Source organism: Mustela putorius, unplaced genomic scaffold (assembly GCF_011764305.1).
Source record: "Mustela putorius furo isolate JIRA1106 unplaced genomic scaffold, ASM1176430v1.1 tig00003858_pilon_pilon_pilon, whole genome shotgun sequence".
Taxonomy (NCBI): Eukaryota; Metazoa; Chordata; class Mammalia; order Carnivora; family Mustelidae; genus Mustela; species Mustela putorius.
The window spans coordinates 41,835,446-41,854,771 of NW_025422010.1; the positions used below are offsets into that span (position 1 = coordinate 41,835,446).

A 19,326-nucleotide genomic window follows, 5' to 3' on the forward strand; every position below is an offset into this window, starting at 1 on the left:
CCCTTCCCATGGGGTGGCATCCCCAGCAACCAGCCAGCTTACATCCTGCAACCAGCCAACTTCCATCCAGCAACCAGCCAACTTCCATCCAGCAACCAGCCAACTTCCCCCACTCCCAGGGACCCCAGGGTGCTCCCAGCAGGCCGCCTGTCTCCCTCATTGCTGTCTGGCCTCCCCCAGCCTGACTTCGAGCACCTTGGCCTCTCCCCCAGGGAGGATATGATGGGTGTGCCCACAACAAGTCTCTGGCAGAGACAATAGGACAGGAATGCATTAGCTTCCGAACAAACACTGTGTGGGCTCGCACAATTGCCTTGGATTCTCATCCAAGAAACACATTTCGGTGTTCGAGGGCGCGGGTGGCTTGCCTGCCCCAGCCCGCCCACACCCCTCTCTCTGCCAGAGACTTTGATGAGAGGGCTGCTCCTCCCACCCACTCCAGACCCCGCAACCCCCAAGGTGGGGCAACCCTGCCCTCCCCATCCCCCCCACCACCCCCACCACCCCCCTGCATCTAATCTCTAATGTCTTCCCAAGCGACAGCAGCAGTGGGGGGAGAGAGTCCTGCCCAGGCAGAGCAGGACCTGCCCACCCCACGAGGGCCCATCCCCGGCCGCGACTTAACTTTAACAAGTTTGTTATGGTGGAAAAGTATACAGAACGCACAACCGATCGTTTTAGCCACGTTCTAGCCAGTTCGGCAACATTCGGGACACTCATAATGCGTCACCATCACCACCATCCATCTTCAAGACATTTTGTCATCCCAAACAGAAACTCTGTCCCCATCAAACCTTGACACCCCAGTCCCCTGTCCTGGCGGCCCCTGGCAACCGCCATCCTACTTTTGGTCCCTATGAATTTGACTATTCTGACTATAGATGTAGAATCAAAAGAAAAAAAAAAAGTGGTATCTTATAGGATTTGTTCATTTGTTCTTTTGTGACTGCTTCATTTCACCCAGAGTAGTGTCCTCAGGGCTCATCCGTGTGGTAGCAGGTGTCAGCCCGGGCTTCCGGTGGAAAGCTGAAGAACATTCCATGGTGTGCTTGGACCACAGTAGTTCATGCCTCCCTCTCTCCACTGACTAGTTGCTTCCACCTCTTGCCGGTTGTGAAATGGGTAGACAAGTAGTCGTTCGGGTTCCCATTACTTTTTGAGACTTGTTTTGGAGTTAAAAAAAAAAAAAGAAAGAAAGAAAGAAAAGCAAGAAAAAAAAAAAAAAAAGCATTGTCTCCAGAAGATTCCAAATGGAGCATATATAAACAAGAGAGCTGGCTAACCCCCTCTACCTACCAGCAGGGTTTTGTTTATCCAAACCTGAGCTGTCCCTTGGGAAAAAGCAGAGTCCTAAAGAAATAGAACACAGGACAGGTAAGTCTGGCCAAGATGGAAAAGAGTGGAAAGATCCTGCACTTGGGACACTGCCTGCAAACAGACAGGGAGGGACAGAGTCTTTGGGAGCCCATGATCACCCCGGGGGCGTGGGAACCTCTAGGAGGGGCAGTGGAAGGGGTCTTGGAAGGGAGCGCCTGTGGAGTTGGTCAGGGATCCTGGGTGCAGAGGTCAGCCTCTTATTACAGCACAAATAGCAACAGGTTGTGACTTCCGGGGAGGCTGAGGGGGACGTTCTCCAAAGCCCCTTCCGCTCTAGGGCTCTGAGACTCTGCTCTCCAATGCTGGTCCTAAGAGGCCAGGACAGCTTTTGCAGGGAGAGAAGGAAGTGGTCTGTGGTCTCTCTGCATCCCTGCACCCAGCAGCTCTGAAGGAAAAGTGTAATGACCCACTCCAGTCCTTCCCCACTTCCCTGAGAAAACCCAGCAGGCCGTGCAAGAGGGCCTATCGCACGATGTGATTGTTGGCTTAGCACGGACTTTCCCAAACAACCCAGTGTAAGATAAGGCTGGAGGAGAGGCCTGGGCTTGGGAGCCCGCCCACAGCTCTGCCTGAATGCCCAGGCGAGCCACCCTGGCCCTCCAGAGCACCCCACCCTGTTTCTGTCCCTGGCCCTGCTAGCCAGGAGCCAGGGCCTCTAGGGAGGGAACCCCAAATTCCAGGGGAGTTTGGACACACAGAGGAGAAGAAGGGATTGGAAAGGAAGTAGTCCAGTCATAAGGATGTGGGGAAGAAAGAGAAGGAACAGAAAGAGACCACAGTCTGTAGTTCCCAGCTCCTCCAGGGAGCAGAGGGCAGGCCAGGCCTTGGGGGTTAGAGGGAATGGGAAGAAGGGGGCACTTGCTCACCAGGGCCGAGGGCGTGGCTGGCTTTGCAGTGCTGTCAGCAGCTCAGGGGTCCACTTGGAGAGGGAAACAATCACCTTCCAGAACATCTAGTACTTCTCAGGTCCTAACTCCTACCAGTATTCCCATAAGCTTACCTCCCTTGTCCCTAGAGCCCCAAAGGAGCTAATCTAAGACAGAACATGGTCCCAGGTTCATTTCAATCATTTCTTTTTTTTTTTTTTAAGATTTTATTTATTTATTTGTCATAGAGAGAGCACAAGCAGGCAGAGTGGCAGGCAGAGGCAGAGAGAGAAGCAGGTTCCCCGCTGGACAAGGAGCACGATGTGGGACTCGATCCCAGGACCCCGGGATCATGACCTGAGCCAAAGGCAGCGGCCTAACCGACTGAGCCACCCAGGCGTCCCTTAATCATTTCAACTTACCACGACAAGCCCCCTTGAGCACCTACTCTGTGTCAGCCGATGTGGTAGAGGCGTCCTGAGTGGACCCCGTTCTTCCCACGAGCTGCCAGCTCTGCCTCTCCTCCCCCACCCGCTGCCAGTATGTCTTCTGCCTCTAAGAGTTCCCCTTCCTCCAGATCCCCCCCTTTCTTGTGATTTCTATGGATTTTTAAGGATTCCCCCCCCCCTTATTGGGGAGCTACAGAAAACCTATTAGGGAACAAAGTTACATTCAGAAGGAAATTCTAGCCAAACTTACAGGGTTTTCCTACAATAGATCAGTCCCTGTCTACCCTGCAAAGTAAACAGGGCTAGGCCCACTCCCCATGTGGACCCCAGCCTAGATGGCCGCAGGTCCCTCCCAGTCTGGGCACCAGCCCTTCCCCGAGCAGGCTAGGTTGGGTGCAGACCACATGCCTTAGACAGGCCTGCTGCAAGGTGAATCACCTGCCCCAGCTTTCTCCAGAACCTGGTTCCTGGTCTTCACTCTGGCCTCCTAGGTCCTCTAAATGAAGGAATCCCTTCCCTACGGCCTCCCAGAGAGGTCCACCAGGCACTGGCTTAGTGGAAGCCTCCCCTGGCTCCCCTTGGGGTTCTGCAGCTCCGGCAGGTAAGAAAACTCCAGAAGCAGATCCTGGTGTAGCAGGGGAGGGACGGTGGAGCAGCAGGGCACTCACTAAGCCTGTGTATTGTCGTTCGTTAATCAGGACCCTTGCTGCATTCACTGTAATGACCACGCGGCGAAACCTTGTCGTGCGTGGTGCATGTCCGGGTCCGTGGGTAGGACACGTTCCTCGAAGTGGGTGGAGCTTGCCTTCTGCCCGGGGAGCCAGACAGCAGTAGACGAACAAGTAGACAATGTGACGGGGCGAGCGATGCGACAGCAAGAAGTAAGCCAGGAGGAGAGTGGGGCTGGTGGCTTACACCAGGAGTCAGGACTGTGTCAGTGAGTAGAACAAGCACCCCAGTGGCCTCAACACCTGTCACTTTGTGTTGGTGGCACCATTTCCTCCCCTGGATTGTCCCCTGCTTTCTGTCTGCTTCTCCTTGGAGCAGGTCAAGGACTAGCTCTTTTCCTTCTTCCCCAAATGATTTCTGCGTGTCTGCTGCCAGCCCAGCTCTGACATACAGGGAGAGGCAAGGGAAGGGAAGAGAAGAGAAGGAGGCTGGGCTCTGAGCGCACCTCCAGCTGGTACAGCCAGCGCTGACCTGTCTGCCCTGGCCTCCATGCCCCGCACCCCCACGGGGCACGCAGCAAAGCTCCCCCTAAATCTTCAGCCCTCCGGAGGTGAACGGTCTGGCTCTTGCTGGGAGGGGCCCCGGGCTGGGTGGACATACGCAACCTGACAGAAGGGAAGAGGGGACACACAGAATCGGATTTCAAGCTAGCTGCAGGAACAGTCCCCAGCATGTCACACCCGGGGCAAAACCCCTGATTGCAGTTCTTGTTCAGGGAATGAGGACACTCACCCTAAAAGTGCCTTCCTCTGGTGCTCTCCTCACTCTCTACCCTGCCTTTAAAACCAACCAACCAGGGGCGCCTGGGTGGCTCAGTGGGTTAAGCCGCTGCCTTCGGCTCAGGTCATGATCTCAGGGTCCTGGGATCGAGTCCCACATCGGGCTCTCTGCTCAGCAGGGAGCCTGCTTCTCTCTCTCTCTCTCTCTGCCTGCCTCTCCATCTACTTGTGATCTCTCTCTGTCAAATAAATAAATAAAATCTTTAAAAAAAAAAAAAACAAAAACAAAAAAAAACCAACCAACCAACCAAAACACCTGCGTGATTAGTATCGAGGAACATTAAGTGAATCCCTCCTGTTGCCAGGAGCTAGCCCTGGAACACAGCACCGTGCCAGCCTTCAGGAGGCGGTCGGTTTCCCCTGGAAAATGTCTTTTCCCTCGCGTGGAATGCTGAGTGGGTGGACAAGCTGGGGAGTGAGAAGCAGGAAGGGGCAGCAGGGCCCGGAGAGATCCAGAGCCTTCCAGGAAAGCTGTGGGCCTTGAAGGGTGGGCGAGTATGGGGAGTTGCCTCAGAGGGAAAAGTCGTCCGTGGCAGAGAATCCAAACGCGGGGTCCTCCTGTGGGTGTGAGGATCGGTGTGGCGGGGAATGGCGGTGGGCGCGTACATAGGGGTTTGCGAGAAGACTCTCCAGTCCGCCAAGGGGCCAGAGGGAGATGGGGTTGGCGGAGTTTGTGGAGAACAAGATTAGAGCTTCTCTGAAGCTGTGAACTGTGCCTTGAGAAGGTTCCTACTGGGAATTAAGAAAAAGGAATTTTATGAAAAACCAGAAAATAGCAAATATTGGTGAAGATATGGAAAAATCAGAACTCTCCGACATTGCTGGGGGGAAATGCAAAATAGCGGCCCCACTGTAATTTGTCTAGTCCCCAGAAAGTGCAGCGAGACCCAGCCATTCCACTTGGAGGTGAGGATCCCCTGAGACCTGAAGACAGGCGCTCTCGCAAAAACCTGTACACGCATGATCATAGCGGCATTATCTGTGAGAGCCAAAAAAGGGGAAACCGCCTGTGTGTCTGTCAATTGATGAATGTATCAACAAAATGTGGTCTCTCCATACAGTGAAATATTACCCAGCCATAAAAAGGAACATCGGACCGGTCCTTGCTACCACACAGGCAATCTTCTAGAAAGTTCTGTTCATGAAAGAAGTCAGTCCCCAAGGACCACATACTGTATGATGCATTTATGTGAACTATCTATCCATAAGAGACAAATCCACAGAGACAGAGATCAGGGGCTTGGGGGGGGGGGTGGTGCTAGGGAGTTAGGTAAATGCTAATGGTTGCAGAACATTTCGAATACATCAAAGGCCACTTGGCCAAAAAATGTGTGAGTTAGAGCTCAGTTGAGAGAGAGAGGGAAGGAGATGAGGCAGAGGGGAGCCTGGACGGGGGCATGGCCAGTCTTAGCCACCGAGCAGCCTGGCCATGGCCTCGGTCAGGAAGCAATTCCGGCCTCTGGTAAGTCAGCGCAGCCGTGGTTTTGCAGAAGAGCGCTGGGATTTCTAGAAGGCCTCCTCTAGCAAGGGCTCAGGAGCACCTGAGACCATGGCTGAGCCCCCTTCACCCGTCTGAAAGTCTGTACATGAAATGTATGGCTCTGAAGATTTTTGCTGACCTCTTGTTATGGCCATCCGTCCCAGCATATTTGCCGCCTTCAGACCTGCCTGCAGCCTTGCTCTGCCGTGGCCTCTCACTGTGGCCTTCTCACCTGGCCTGGGCGCCACCGTAGTCCTCCAGGTGCTCAAGTCCTACTAGAGAAATCGCAGTGTTCCTGCCACCCTCTGACCCTCGTGGGCTCTCTCCCCCTCCTCCCCTCCGGCATGTCTGTTCCAGGCCACATCGGGGCTGGGAAGGGGCCGCCCCCCTCAGTAGTGTTCTCTGCCTCTCTCTTCCACAGCTCTTGCAGTCTCAGGATGTGAAGGAAGACGCCGTCCTGTGCTGCTCGATGGAGGTAAGCACCTCTGACCTCAGACCTTCCAGTTGTGGGCAGTGGAGGGTCACAAGAGGTACCCGCCAGTCCCATGCAGGGGTGTGTAGAGGGGGCTGGTGGGGAATGGTTTCCCAAGCTGATGTGGATGCAGGATTATCAACCCCAAAGCAGAGGAAATGTGGATAGGGTAACCAGCCTGCCACTAACTAGAGGAAGAGATGCCTGACTCTGTGCCCTGACATTGTGCCCTGTCCTTCTGTCCCCAAGACCACCTTTTCCTTGCACCAGGCCCGCCATATAAATGACTTAAGGGATTCCAGGTAACCCCCACCCCCAAATATCTCCATTGGCTTTTGTGGTGCGTGGCTTGAAGAAGACGCTTGAGGCCTGAGGCCCCATGTTGACACCCTCTGCTTCAAAGCACCCCCGCAGGGGTCACCACCCCTGCTCCCAAAGTGTGGCCACTATGCATTGAACCACTCTTCCTCTGGGATCTTCCTCAGCGACAAACTTTGCTCTGGGAGTCCAGCCCAGTCACTGAGAACGGAGTGCCATGAGAACAGGTGCTTCCAGCCTGGGCGCCCAGGGTCTGTCAGGGCCGTGTGAGCACAGCTCTGAGGTGGCTTCTGCCCGGCCTCCAAGGCCACTGCCAATGCTCTCAGCGGCCAGAGGGGCTGGGAGTCTGGACGACAGCCTCAGGTCTGTGGGATGGTCACCATTCATGTGTGGGGCTCCATCTGGGTACTGTACATGGGACTTGGTGACAGGGCAATAGGGGGAAAAGAGAATCTAGTCCCTATCCTCAGTTTCCACTCCGGCTGGGGATAGATAACACAGGGTAGAGAAGAAATACAGGTACAGAACCTGCATCCCTGAGGAGTCAGAGGAGAGAGATCAAGGTGGTCCGGGAAGGTCGAGGAGAACCTTTTGAAGAAGGCAGAGCCTTGAAAAATGGGTGGGGCGAGGTGGGCCTGGGCAGAGATGGAGACTGAGATACCTCGGAGACACCCGCAGGGGCTGCTGCCCAAGGCTGCGTGATCCCGACCACTGGGACCCCTTCTTCCCCGCAGAGGCTTTTCAGCATCACGGGGGCCTCTCTTGAGGGCGGGCCCTCTGGCTGGCCTTCTGCCCCCGTTCATATTTCGTGTCACAAGTGTGGGCAGAGGTCAGTGCTGGGGTGGGGAGATGGGATTGGGGGCAGGAGAGAAATAGGAGACCTCATCCCTGCTCTCAGGTTCCGTGCAGAGACGTGCAGGTGATAATGACTAAGCTCGTTTCTAGAGAGACATCCCTGCAAGTGGAAATTAACACGGGGCAGCCTGATGGCCTTTGAGGGGAGCAGGTCAGCCATTGAGGGTCTGGGCAGGGGTCAGGGAAGGCTTCCTGTAGGAGAAGAGCTCTTGGGTAAAGACAAAAGTGGTGTGGTCCCAGTGAGGGCTCTTTTCAGCCCTGGGCAGTGGGCAATAACCTAATCCCTCTTATTCTTGCAGCAGATTGGTGGGTAAATGTGGGCTTTCACAGTTGACTCCTTCCACCCTCCTACATCTCTGTCCTCCCTGTGGCACAGATGCCTGGCTTGCACCTTCCAGAGACAATCCAGCTTTTTCCTGGCCCTGCCCCCAGCCCTCCTAACCAGGGTGGCTCAGGGGGCCATTCCAGGGGCCCGAGTCCCGTCCTAACCCCCACTCCCCCGCCCGCAGCTGCAGAGCACAGGCCGGCTGCTGGAGGAGCAGCTGCCTGAGATGATGACCGAGCTCCTGGCCAGCGCCCGCGACAAGATGCTCTGCCCCTCAGAGTCGATGCTGACCCGGTCGCTGCTTCTGGAGGTCATCGAGCTCCATGCCAACAGCTGGAACCCTCTGACGCCCCCCATCACGCAGTACTACAACAGAACCATCCAGAAACTGACAGCCTGACAGCCAGGGGGCCTGGCGGGCGGCCCGCGGGCAGCTGGGGCCCTGGTACCCAGGGCCAGATGGACAGGCGGGAGGACAGGGGTGGCCCTGGCGGGAGAACGAAGTGGGGAGGGAAGCAGGCAGAGCCGGTGGCCAGGCTGGAGCCAGACAGGGAAGGAGGAGGGCCCCTCGTCCGAGCCCCCCCAGCCCCACGCATGCGGCAGCTCACACCAATAAGGGAAGCATGTTTCTTTCTCGTGGTGGCCCCGGTCGCCCCTCCCCACTCCCGCTCCTCCCCGCCCCCTCCCGCCAGCCGCGTCCCCCGCAGGGCTTTGTGCGAAGGGTTTCATCTCCGTGACTCCTCCGAGGGCCCGGCAGTGCCGCGCGCCAGGGTACCGCTTGGGTCAGAAAGGACCTCAGAAGGCTGAAAAAGTGGGTCGGAGACGGGCTTGCATTGTTCCTGCTGTCAGCCGCCGTCACCAACTGGCAGCAGGCGACGTAGAGCAGATGTCCCGGAGGACAAAGGCAGGCACGGTCCCCACCAGCCGCCTGTAATTGACGGCCTTTGTCCGCCACGGTCAGGCTGGGGGTCGGAGGCTTCTCCTCCAACCTTCGCGCCGCACCCTCCCCACTTCCAGGTCCTCCTCCGGGTGGCCCCCAAGCCTCAGGCACAGGGGGTGGGGCCCAGGGAGGGGAGCAGCGGGAGTGTGCGGGTCGCCTCATACTCTGGTGTTTTATTGTTTTATTTTCCAAAGTCAGCTGCTTTGAAGTCTCCTCTCTCGATGAAAAGAGTCCGAGATGTGATCACACAGTCAGCAGCACGAGGACCCCCCCTGATCAGCCCCCTCTGGAAGGATTCTAGCCCACAGATAGCTTGCCAGTAGCCAATTAGGGTAATTGGAAACTTCTGCCCCAGCGGGGGTCCCGCTGGAACCCTGTGCTCCGCGCAGCAGCTCTTGGCTTCCAGGACCTCTGTTCTCTTCTTCTAGCCTTGCTCTGTCAAAGGTCTGACACTGTCGCGGGCGCCAGGAGTGCGTTAAACCCCCGTCCTGGCTTGGGGGCGGTGGGGGGGGGCGCCTTGTGGTGAATGGGGCACAGACGGAGGGGGGCAAATTAAAACCAAAAACGCTAGTTATGTGGCCCATGCCGCACACGGGTCTCGTCCCGGGCTTAGTGGAGGGAAAGGGGCTGTTGGGGGCTGCCCGGCTCCCCCAGACTTGGATTGGAGCTTAGCTAAATGGGCTGTTGTCGCTGGCCTAGCCTTATCGCAGGCAGGATCCAGAAGCCGAGGGCCCCTACAGCCAAGGCCTCTATGGTCCAGGGGGGCTCTGGACACTGCAGCTGCTGGGTGGGGGTGGAAACAGGGCCTTCCCTGAGGCACGAGCAGAACAGGGAGGTGAGCAGGTGGGACCTCCGGACACATCTTTCCAGGCTGGGAACAAGACTGGGGGTTCTTGGAAGGGGCAGGTCCTAGGGAGAGCCCCTTCTCTACTGGAGGAGCATGCGGTCAGGCTCTCGGAGGCTGGCTTTGGGGTCGTCACGGGCATCTGCCCAGCCCCAGCTCTGGGGTCTGGAACCCAGGCTTTGATAAGCCCCCCTGTAAAACACCACCCCAGAGCCCAGCAGCTTCTGGGCTCCCTGGGTCCCTGGAGGGCCTTGGTTTCCTGGTCCACTCAGGCTGGCCAGGGGGTGAGGGCTGGAGATTTTCCTTGGTGGACTTTGCTTCTGGGAGAGTGGGCAGGGTGAGGCAGGGGTGGGGAGCAGGTCCCCCAGTACTCCTCCGCCCCCACCCCCGAGCTGCAACCCATCTTCCAGCCCCAGGATGGGAGTCTATGCTGTTCCCAAGGCAGAGTGTGTTGGGGACATGTGTGGGGGACGCAGGTTTACCTGGAACTCGTCTGTAGCCTCTGCCCCGGCCTTCTTGGCCTCCTCCCCTCCTCGAGCTTCTCCTCACTGCCTTTCCTCCTCAGCGAGCACCTTCAGCCCAGACTGGGGCCCAGGGACCCCAGGGGCCCCACAAGAGGCCCTGAGGGCAGAGCTAGACTGAGGTTCCAGGGCTCAGAGAAGGCACCAGGGACCTCGTGGTCGGGAGGAGGCAGACGGCCTCAGCCGGGCACGGAGCTGCTCCCAGGCAACCCTCAGAGAGCCGCATCTGGGCTATGATGGGCCTGGCTCTCCTGGTGTGTGTGCAAGGCGTGCATGTGTTGTGTGTGTGTGCGTGTGTGTGTGTGTGTGTGTGTGTGCACGCTCACACATCTGCTGAGAACAAAGCAGGGCCCCAGAGTAAGGGAGTGACCCAGAGGATCAGGGACCAGGATCTCCTGCCCCTTCCATGGAGCAGAAAGCGAGCACACAGGGGCCGATGTCCCCTGCGAAGCCCAGACCTGTGGCATGGCGGGCGCCGTGAGCCTCATGCCCCTTCCTCCTAACGCCCCTTCCTCCTAATGGCCTCCGTGGTGGTCTTGCCTCAGGGCCACCCCTCCTTGACTGTTAGGACCAGAGTATGAAGAAGTAAGATATAAATATGTATACATATATAAATATATTTTTAATTACGTGTCGTGTCACAGTGGCTCCAGACATACGGTCTGCCTAGTTTATCCCCTTGCTTGAAAGTGCTTCCCGGCCAATCCAAATAACAATGTACGCTGTTTTTTCTAAATGCAGGTTGCTGCTATTCTTTGGGACATGGAAGGAAAACGTTTAAAAAAAAAAATTTTTTTTTTTTTAAAGGAAATAACAGTATAGCGCAAAATCTGTGACTCTGAGGCTGCCTCCCAAGAGAGACTACTCAGACAGGACCCGGGGAGCAGCCGTGGGTGCCCCACAGAACCCTAGGCCCTCCCCAGGCCAGACCCCCCCCCTCCCCACCGTCTGCTGAGTGAGGAAGGCCATATCCAAGTTGACCTCTGAATGTATTTGACGGGAGGCAAAACTGGATATTGCATTTCTAGGGCTCGCGTTGTTCTCCCCACTCGCCCCGCGGCTTTCTTGGCGCAGTGAAGAGGTGAAGTCTGGCCATCTGATGTTGATCCTGTCTCGGTCTGTCCCCCAAACCACCCCCCACCCCGCCAGTCCAGACCAGATCATCCTTGCTTTCCTCTTAGGCGGCCAGCCCACTCACCACAGTCCTGCTCCGCTCGGCCTCGTGGCTTTGCCTGAGGGCTGGGACCGCAGCCGCAAGAAGGCTCCTAACCTCCCCCCGGAGAAGGTGGGCAGCCCCACCATCGTCCGTGGGGAATGTGCACCCCAAACCCAGTTTTGTCTGTGGGTCCTTCCTCAATCCGTCTGTAAACCCTCGAGGTTTAGGGATCGCCCTGTCCATCTGTGTAAATGTAAATGTTGGCCGAGTTGGTATTTATTCTAATTTTTATTTTATTTTATTTTCTCTGAGGGATGGGGGAGGGTGTGGGAAATGTACCACTGATCATGCCCTGGGCAGCTGCAGGGGTGGGGACCTCGCCAGCCGGGCCGCCTGGAGAAGCAGCCCCAGGGGGCCGCCCCAGACGTCACGTTCCAGTGTCTTATCTGGCATCAGAACCCGGCCAGCGTTCCTCGTGCGACAGACTTTCAGGGCCCTGTGCCTCAGCTGCTGGCGCTCTGCGGGCACCTCTGCCCGGGCCTTTGAGGACGCAGATCGCGAGGAAGACAACACTCCCGTGCTTGGGACACTGGCGTACAAGGGCTGCCCACCTCGCCTGAGCCAGCTGGGAGCCTGGCGACAGGACCTACCTCCCTGGAGAAGGGGCCTGGGGCTTCCCGCCAAAGCCGCAGCAGAATGCTCCTCACGCGACCACGTTCCCTCCCTCCTCTGTCCCGCTTTCCAGCTGAACCCAAACTACAAGTGGGTTTAAAAAATAAACACCGAAAACCAAAAATGCCCTGAATCCATGTTCTCTGTGTGTTCGGCGAAGGAAATCTTTCCCAGAGCCGCCTCTGGCCTCTGCCAGTGCTGGCAGAGACCTCCAAGGAGCCCCTGGCCAGGCAAGGAGCTAATGAGAAGATTTCCCACAGTCTGGCCGTCTTGGAGAGTGGGGGCATGGTCTGGGGCCTGGGGAAGGCTGAGAAGGAGTGGTCCAGCAAACGTGGGTGGAGGACACTTGTGCCCCCCACCTCTCCAAGCTGGGAACTCTGGCCTATCCGAAGGCACGGGATCTGGCCAGTCCTGCAGAAAATAGCTTTTGCTCTAAAGATGTGGCTTGCCGCACGTTTAACCACCCCACCCCCCAAACCTACCCCTTCCTTAGAAATCTCACTGGAGCATTTGGCAAAGACTTATTTTAGAAAGATGGAGACTTGGGCCCAGAAGCTTCTAAAAGTCAGCAGCAAGTGGCTGTCCAATCCCAGTGGGTCAAACCAGCCTTTCATCAAAGAGGCCCAAAGGGGCCCAGTGATTTATTTTCCTGTGATGACATGTCCCTTGTTTTGCACAATCCCTCCCATAGCAAGACACTGGGGACACTGCCTCCTGGTAACAGATCCCCCTCAGGGGTTCTCTCTGATTAGAACTTGCCAGTCTTTTAGCATCTCGGGGCAGCGACAAGAGCGTCCACCCCCACTTCCTGCGTCCCTGGCCTGGTCGAGACGGCAGCCAGCCCAGCCAAGGAGCCTGGCGAGAGCGAGCTGAGGTTGGTCACTGCCTGTGACGGAGTCACATGAAACTGTGCAGGGACAGCCAGAAGTGCACAGATTGGTTGAGGGAGATAACATTTTAATTAAACCATCGAGGCATTTGTCAAACCAAAGTTTCTCCAAAAATGCAATTTACAAACATGCAAAGGTGTAGAACAAGAACTTGGAGTTCAGCGTGAAAGATGTTTGAAGGTGGGAGAGAAGGTGGGGAAATCCTACCAAACAACGGTTCACAGAGAGGGAGAAGAGCTTTTTCTGGGTGATGTAGTCCTGGTTCCAGAAGCTTCTAAGTTACTGAAAGCTATGAAACACATCGTCCAAATAATAAACGTTTCGATCCTGCATTTCACCACTGTCTCTGCTGATGGGTGTTATCGGTCCTCCTGAGGGTACGTTCCGTATGTCCTGGGGTCTGTAGGAGGGAGGAGAAGACAATTTGGGGTGCATAAGGTCGGATGTTGTGTGCACATGCACCCAGGACTGGGAAGAGCCTTTTATGAGCCAAGGTAAAGAGCAGGAAAAGAAGAAATTGAGAGGGAAGACGGTGCTGTGCCTTACTTAATACTAAGAGTCTGTCATCCCCACTACTCCCAGGGCCTTCAGAGCCCTCCATACAACGTCTCAGGTGGCTGGACAAAGTAAGTGGGTATTTTTGATCCCCATTTTACAGATGAGAAAGCTAAGGCTTAGAGAGGGCTCATCAGTGACCCAAAGCCAAGGGCTGGTCAGCAGGGAGCAGCATGAGAGCCAGGTGGCCCCTCCCCTAGCCCAGAAGGCGAGTGAACCCTCGGCAGCCTCTCCCCACTGACCCCGCTGAGCACGGCCCCTGGAAGCCGCCAGCCACACCAGCCAGACAGAAGGATCAGCGGGCTGCCCAGTGGGACCCCGGGGACAGCCGGCACAGTCTTCCTTCTGCGTCTTTTCTGGCAGAAAGGAGGCACGAAATCAAGGGATTTGGGTGGGGTGGGGAGAAAAAGCCGTGTCGCAAAGTTTGGTGCCATTATGTAAAAGGATTCGTTGTAATATATGCAGACCATCCCCTTGGATCTCCAACACACCAGTGGTTCTCAGTGTGGGCGGGAGGCGAGGGAGATGCTCTTCGGGAGGCTTCCGAGCCGGGGAACCAATATCTGAATTGCCTGGGAACTTCTCAAACTATCCTCGGAAGGAGGACACTTATATACACCAGAATTTTCAGAATCCTGCCCTCAGGGAGCCCCTCTTCTTACCGGTGGGGACACAGGTGCCATGCCCTCTGTGGGGAGTGAGAGAAAAGGTGTTTAAGGTCCCCGTCCCTCCATCCCTCCTTACTCACTCCAGGACCGTGGCTCAAAGGTACGCATGAGGAGCTTACAGCCATTCTTCCGGTTTAGAAACAGCTGCAGTCCTTACCTCCATCCTCTGGATAGGTGTCACCGGCTTCTCAGAAGTTTGCATTAGCCACTCCGCATTACAAAAGACCCACATGAGCGCCGGTTCCTCTAACCTAAAGCAATCCGAAGAGGATTTTCGCTTTTACGATAAAACAAAGCAAGAGGTGAAAAAGACATTTAGCGTTTGCTGGCAGAGCCTGGAGAGAGGCGGAGGTGCCCCTAGCAGGGAGAGCCGAGCACCGGGGCACCTTCCCTGGGTTAATGGCAATCGCTTCTTCACTTTGTGGCACACCAGCTTCTGCAAGTCCTCGTAGGAACATAGGAACACTCTGCTTTCAAACAGCAGAGGAGGCCTGTATCGGGATCTGCCATCCTAAGTGGAGTGAGGCTGGCTGGCAGGTTCACAGTCGGGGAAAGGGCTCCAGTAAGTAGGTGCAGAGCAGAATAGATACCACAGACTCAGGGCTGTGGTAGGACTTTCGTGGGGCCCCAGAGCACCTCGGCCTTCGTCGGCCCTCCTCCTTCAAATAAAATTTAAAATGTGGGCATGAAAACAAATAAATTCTTGTTACTTATTAAAACTTTTTTTTCAACCTAGAAATTAATTTCTTGCTTCTGATTTTAAAAGACACGAAAAGTGTTTTGCAGGCTCCTAAGTGTCGTGTGCCCGAGGTACTGGATCTAATGGGTCCATCGGCCCTGAGGGAAGATCGCACTTTCCCTGAGCCTGCCTGGGTGAGCAGGGCAGACAGGTGTGCACGGAGTTGGTCAGCAGGGTGCACATGCTGCCGTCTGTGCCGTCTGCCGAGGAAGCAGCTGGCCCCCTCTGGAAGTGGATGCAGTAGGGCTTCTGCCCCAGACCGGCTGCTGGGCAGATGGCCCAGAGCGCACAGTGAGCAGCGGTGTCTGCGTGGCCCAGGAGACTGGCCCAGAGAGCCCAAGGCAGCACCCAGCCCTAGTTCCTGTACGCAGCACTTCCATACACATGACCTTGTGATGGGCTCACCAGAGTCCTGGGAAGGGACTAAATAACATTCTTCTACCCATTTTACATCTGGGAAAACTGAGGTTTAGGAACCGTGATAGTCGAATGGCACGTTCTGTTTTCAAATACATGTTCTGGTTTGATCCTCACAATAGCTCTGACAAGTGACAGACACTTTGGACTCCATTTTATTTCCTTCTGTTTGTTTGTTTTTAAAGATTTTATTTACTTGTCAGAGAGAGAACACAAGCAGAAAGAGCAGCAGACAGAGGGAGGAGCAGGTTCCCCACTGAGCAAGGAGCCTGACCTGGGACTCAGTCCCAGACCCTTGGATCACCACCTGAGCTGAAGGCAGAAACTTAACTGACTGAGCCACCCAGGCGTCCCTTGCCTCCATTTTAAAGGTAGGAGGGGCCCTGCACCACTGCCCTCCTCGTCCAGAAAACCTCCTGGTGGGCGTGTGGGGACCAGGATCCTGGCTCCTGGCCTCCAGTACCCATGGTCACCTTTGTGCCCAAGGCCCCTTGTTCTGCTGTGTCCCCTAGTTCTAACTGACCACTGGTTCCTAGGGACAAGTAGGGGCTCAGGCCAGGACACTTGGGCCCAGTGGTCACCCAGCAAGACATACAGGGACACAGCCCTCAAAGGGACAGGGATGGGTAGGAGAGGGGCTCATGGTTGACACGTCATTGGTGCCTTTAGGCAAGAAGTGGATTCTGCCTTGAGCTTGGCTCAGAGGAAAAGGAGAATTGCCGGGGGCTGAGGAAGGGACAGTAATTCCTGAACCATGTCAGGAGGAGAGGAGAGGGTGCTCGGGGTCTGCGTCCATTAACTATGACCATGTGATTCTGTGTACCTAACTATGAACTATGTAACTGCAAAGCTTGAAATCTCGGTGACTTCCAACCCAGATGTTCACTGCTCTTCTTTATGGGTCTACGGATGGGTTGAGGTTTGGATGATCTTGGTTGACCGACAGGGGAGTCAAGCCCAGTCTTGACAATGGACACCTTCCCTTATTGTTACCTCCTCCAGGAAGTTCTCCCTGACTGAAACTCCTCCACCGTCCTCCAGCAGCTCCCAGGGATGCTCCTACCACGGTCCTGCTCACGGTGTGACCCTGGGCGTGTAGGTGGCCAGTGCCCACAGACTATGAGCTTGACCTTATCCCCTTTGCGTCTCCAGCCGCAAGCCCCAGGCCTGGCCCAAGCAGGTGCCAAGCAAGCATGTGGGGGACAAGTGGGTGAACCATGACAGTTGAGGTCCAGGCAATAAGTGACAGAGGGGCTTGGGAGGGAAGAGCTAAGCTACCCAGACCAGTACAAAGTGGGGGGCCCCACATGGGACAGGGACTTCCAGTGGGGAGGGCTGGAGGTGGTCTTGGGGTCCTGAGCTCTGGCAGTCCCAAGAGGCCCCCAGGGGGTGGATTTTTTTGTGGTTGGTGCCAGAGGCATGGCAAGTAAGCCAGGGCCTTTGTGTAAATGAGAAGGAGATGCCCTTGCCCCCTCAGGGCCGCCGGTCCTGGCTGGGACCCATCAGCCGCCACAGATGCGTTCAGCCGGGCCCTGGTGTGGGACACACCCTGTGCGCTGTGTGTGAGATTTCCGGGGGCCTGGGTGTATGTTTGGGGAGGGGTGAGTGTGTGGGGGAGGGTGTGCACGCACGTGTGGGAGTGTACGAGTGTGTGGGGGAGTGTGTGGGTGTGTGCCCACGTGTGGGGTGTGTGCCTGGTGGTGTAATGATACATGCACATTTGTGCCGCGGTTTCTCAGCCCCCCGGCTGGCTGGCCTCTGAGCAATGAGGGGTGAGAAGCAGAGGCAGGAGGGTCCCAGCTCCCAGAACTCGAAACGGGGTGTCTCCCAGAGGAGGTGACAGTGGTTCTCATCCTGTCCCGTGGGGACGGGGCTGATGTGAGCCCCTCAACAGGCCATGAACAAGCTGATGGTCACCGGATGGGCAGGCCACACGCCGGCCCTCTGCTCAGGCAAGGCCTTCCTTCCTCGGCGTGTTGGCTACTCAGTGAGGGGAGCGGTGGGGACAGGCTGAGCAGAGGACTCTGGGAAGGAAAATGTCCCACAGTGGGTGGAGGGGCCTGGTCTCAGAAGACCGTGGCTCAGGCGGAGACCCTGCAGGGCTGTGGCCATGGCTGCAGGAGGGACTGCCCTGGGAGAGGCCTGATTCTCCGAGGAAGGGGCTGCACGGGGCCAGCAAGGGAAGACTGGGGCTGCCCGACCAGAACGCACCAGTCCCCGTCAGTCGGACCCCGTCGGCCTCCTCCCCGCAGTCCCATCACTCCCTCGGACTGTGTGGCCTGAGGTCTCAGAGAGGAGCAGCGGGACCTGAGTCTCCTCTCTCGCGGGGATGCTAGGACTGGGCCCCAGCGACGGGGAGGCTGCGGCATCCAGGTGGCTGACCCTCCCGTGCTGCTGAGCTGGGCTCACGGGGTCCTGGAGAGCGTCTGTGGCTCCAGAGGCCCAAAGGCAGCAGGAGTCCCGAGCCGACACTTGCTGGGGAGAAGACGCCCCCCAGAAGAGCTGTGCTAAGACCAGAACAGGGTCTGCAGGGGACAGACAGCGGGCTTCCCCTCCCTGGTGAAGCTGCTCCGGGAATATGGGATTCCCCTTTGGGAACTCCATTCCGTTAGGCCCCTGGCTCAGGGTGGTCAGCAGGCCAGGAGGGAGAGGGGAGCTGGTGCTCAGTGAGCAAGGACAGGTGGCAGGAGCCCCACGGGTGCCTGAGAAGGTGCTGGGGAGATGCATCTGTCCTCACAGCTCTGATCAGCATCTCCGGGGAAAAGGACTGGGGGGCTGGACACTGAGAATGGATGGAAGACCTTTCCACCCAAGGACAGGGTGGGGCCCAGCAGGTGGTGCGGGGGGAAATGGCCGAGGGTCCACATTCGTGCACCAGCCCCCCTAGGAAGTCTCCCCCAGGAGCTGTGGCCCACCCTCCCAACAGTGCGGGAAGCACCCCTCCTTTGTGCCGCAGAGCTCCCGCTGGGAAACACCTAACAGCTCTCCCAGTCGGAGGTGCCGTGAAGGGAACGGGGCCTCCTGAGAAGCCTTCCTTCCCTTGATCCCCGCAAACTACTTCAGCCTTCCTCGCCCCCCAACCCCCACCCTCCAACTACTCCAGGCTGTCAGGGTGTGGAATTGAGCGCTCACCCTCCCATCGTACAGATGAGAACACTGAGGCCCTACGTCGCAAGGTCAGCAGGGCGGTGGCCACTCACAGGCATTGGACTGAGCACTTCTCAGCATCTCACCCTGGCCCGGGAGGCCCTCCCTCTGTGTCACAGAGACTGGGAGAGGTCAGCTGGCCCCTGCTGGGACCATGAGGAAGAGGAGCGGCAGAGGTATGCCTCTGCCTCCAAGCCCTGGCCTGATTCCAAACCCCAAAGCTCACTGTCTCACACACAGCCATCGAATCAGCGACGTCCGCTGAGACACGCAGTGTCTCTCAGTAACGTCTGCCAGGAGACGCGTAGTGAGGCTGGCGGATCGTTCAGTGTGTCTGAGCCTCAGTTTCCTCGACTGAAATGGAGATGCCGTTTTTACAGGGCACATCCTCGGAGCCCCCAACAGGTGACGTTTCTCCTCCATCCGGACCACCAGGCTGTCCCGCCTCACCGGCTGCGTGTGGCTTTTCTCCTGGATGGGAACGGAGGTGAACTAGCGCATGTCTGCTCTCCCACTGGGACCTGCCCGGACAGGGGCTGGGATGGGGCTTGAGTGAAATCGGAGTGCTTTGAAACTGGAACTTCAAGTGTTGGCCTTTCCACCCCCCATGGAGGCCCTGACAGGTGAGCTGATGTGTCCCCCCCCACCTAATTCCCCCTCGAGCGTCCCATCAGCCGACCCTGAATGCCGGCTGGGTGCAAGACACAGAATGGGGTCTCACCCTAGAAGACACAGGAGAGGTCCCCTCCGTACCACTTCCTCCCCGCACCCAGTGTTGGCAATCTAGACGCACACTTAGGAGCAGTCAGGGTTCAAGCCAACAGGACAGCCCTCTTCCATGCCCCCCGCCAAACCCCCGCCATCCACCAGGTCTGTGCTCCACCGACCCAGGGGTGGACACTGGCTGGTGGAGGAAACCGGCAAGGAAAGAAGGGACTGTGACTCCCACAGAGCACACAGAGCTGCACCCTCTGGTGACAGGGTCATTAATCCCTGGGCAGCGGGGGGCCCCCCATCAGATGGGGGCCTGATCTGGCCCATGAGGTCAGCCTCAGGGTGGGCTCACGGTGTGCAAGCACATGAGAGCAGGTCAACAGTGCTGGGGGAGGACCTTGGAAGGCAGGGAG

General features: G+C 57.1%; 1 protein-coding gene across 5 annotated transcripts in view; it reads left to right on the top strand.

Annotated features, from left to right (window-relative positions):
- The window catches only part of CTIF (cap binding complex dependent translation initiation factor), a 279,877-nt gene extending 271,509 nt beyond the window's left edge, over nucleotides 1–8,368 (top strand). For all 5 annotated transcript variants that reach the window (XM_045065609.1, XM_045065610.1, XM_045065611.1 and 2 more), the window contains 2 exons: nucleotides 6,102–6,155; nucleotides 7,835–8,368. In XM_045065609.1, the coding sequence (XP_044921544.1) occupies nucleotides 6,102–6,155; nucleotides 7,835–8,050 (270 nt within the window). In that variant the 3' untranslated portion in view covers nucleotides 8,051–8,368. The remainder of the gene's footprint in view (nucleotides 1–6,101; nucleotides 6,156–7,834) is intronic.
- The last annotated feature ends 10,958 nt before the right edge of the window (nucleotides 8,369–19,326 follow it).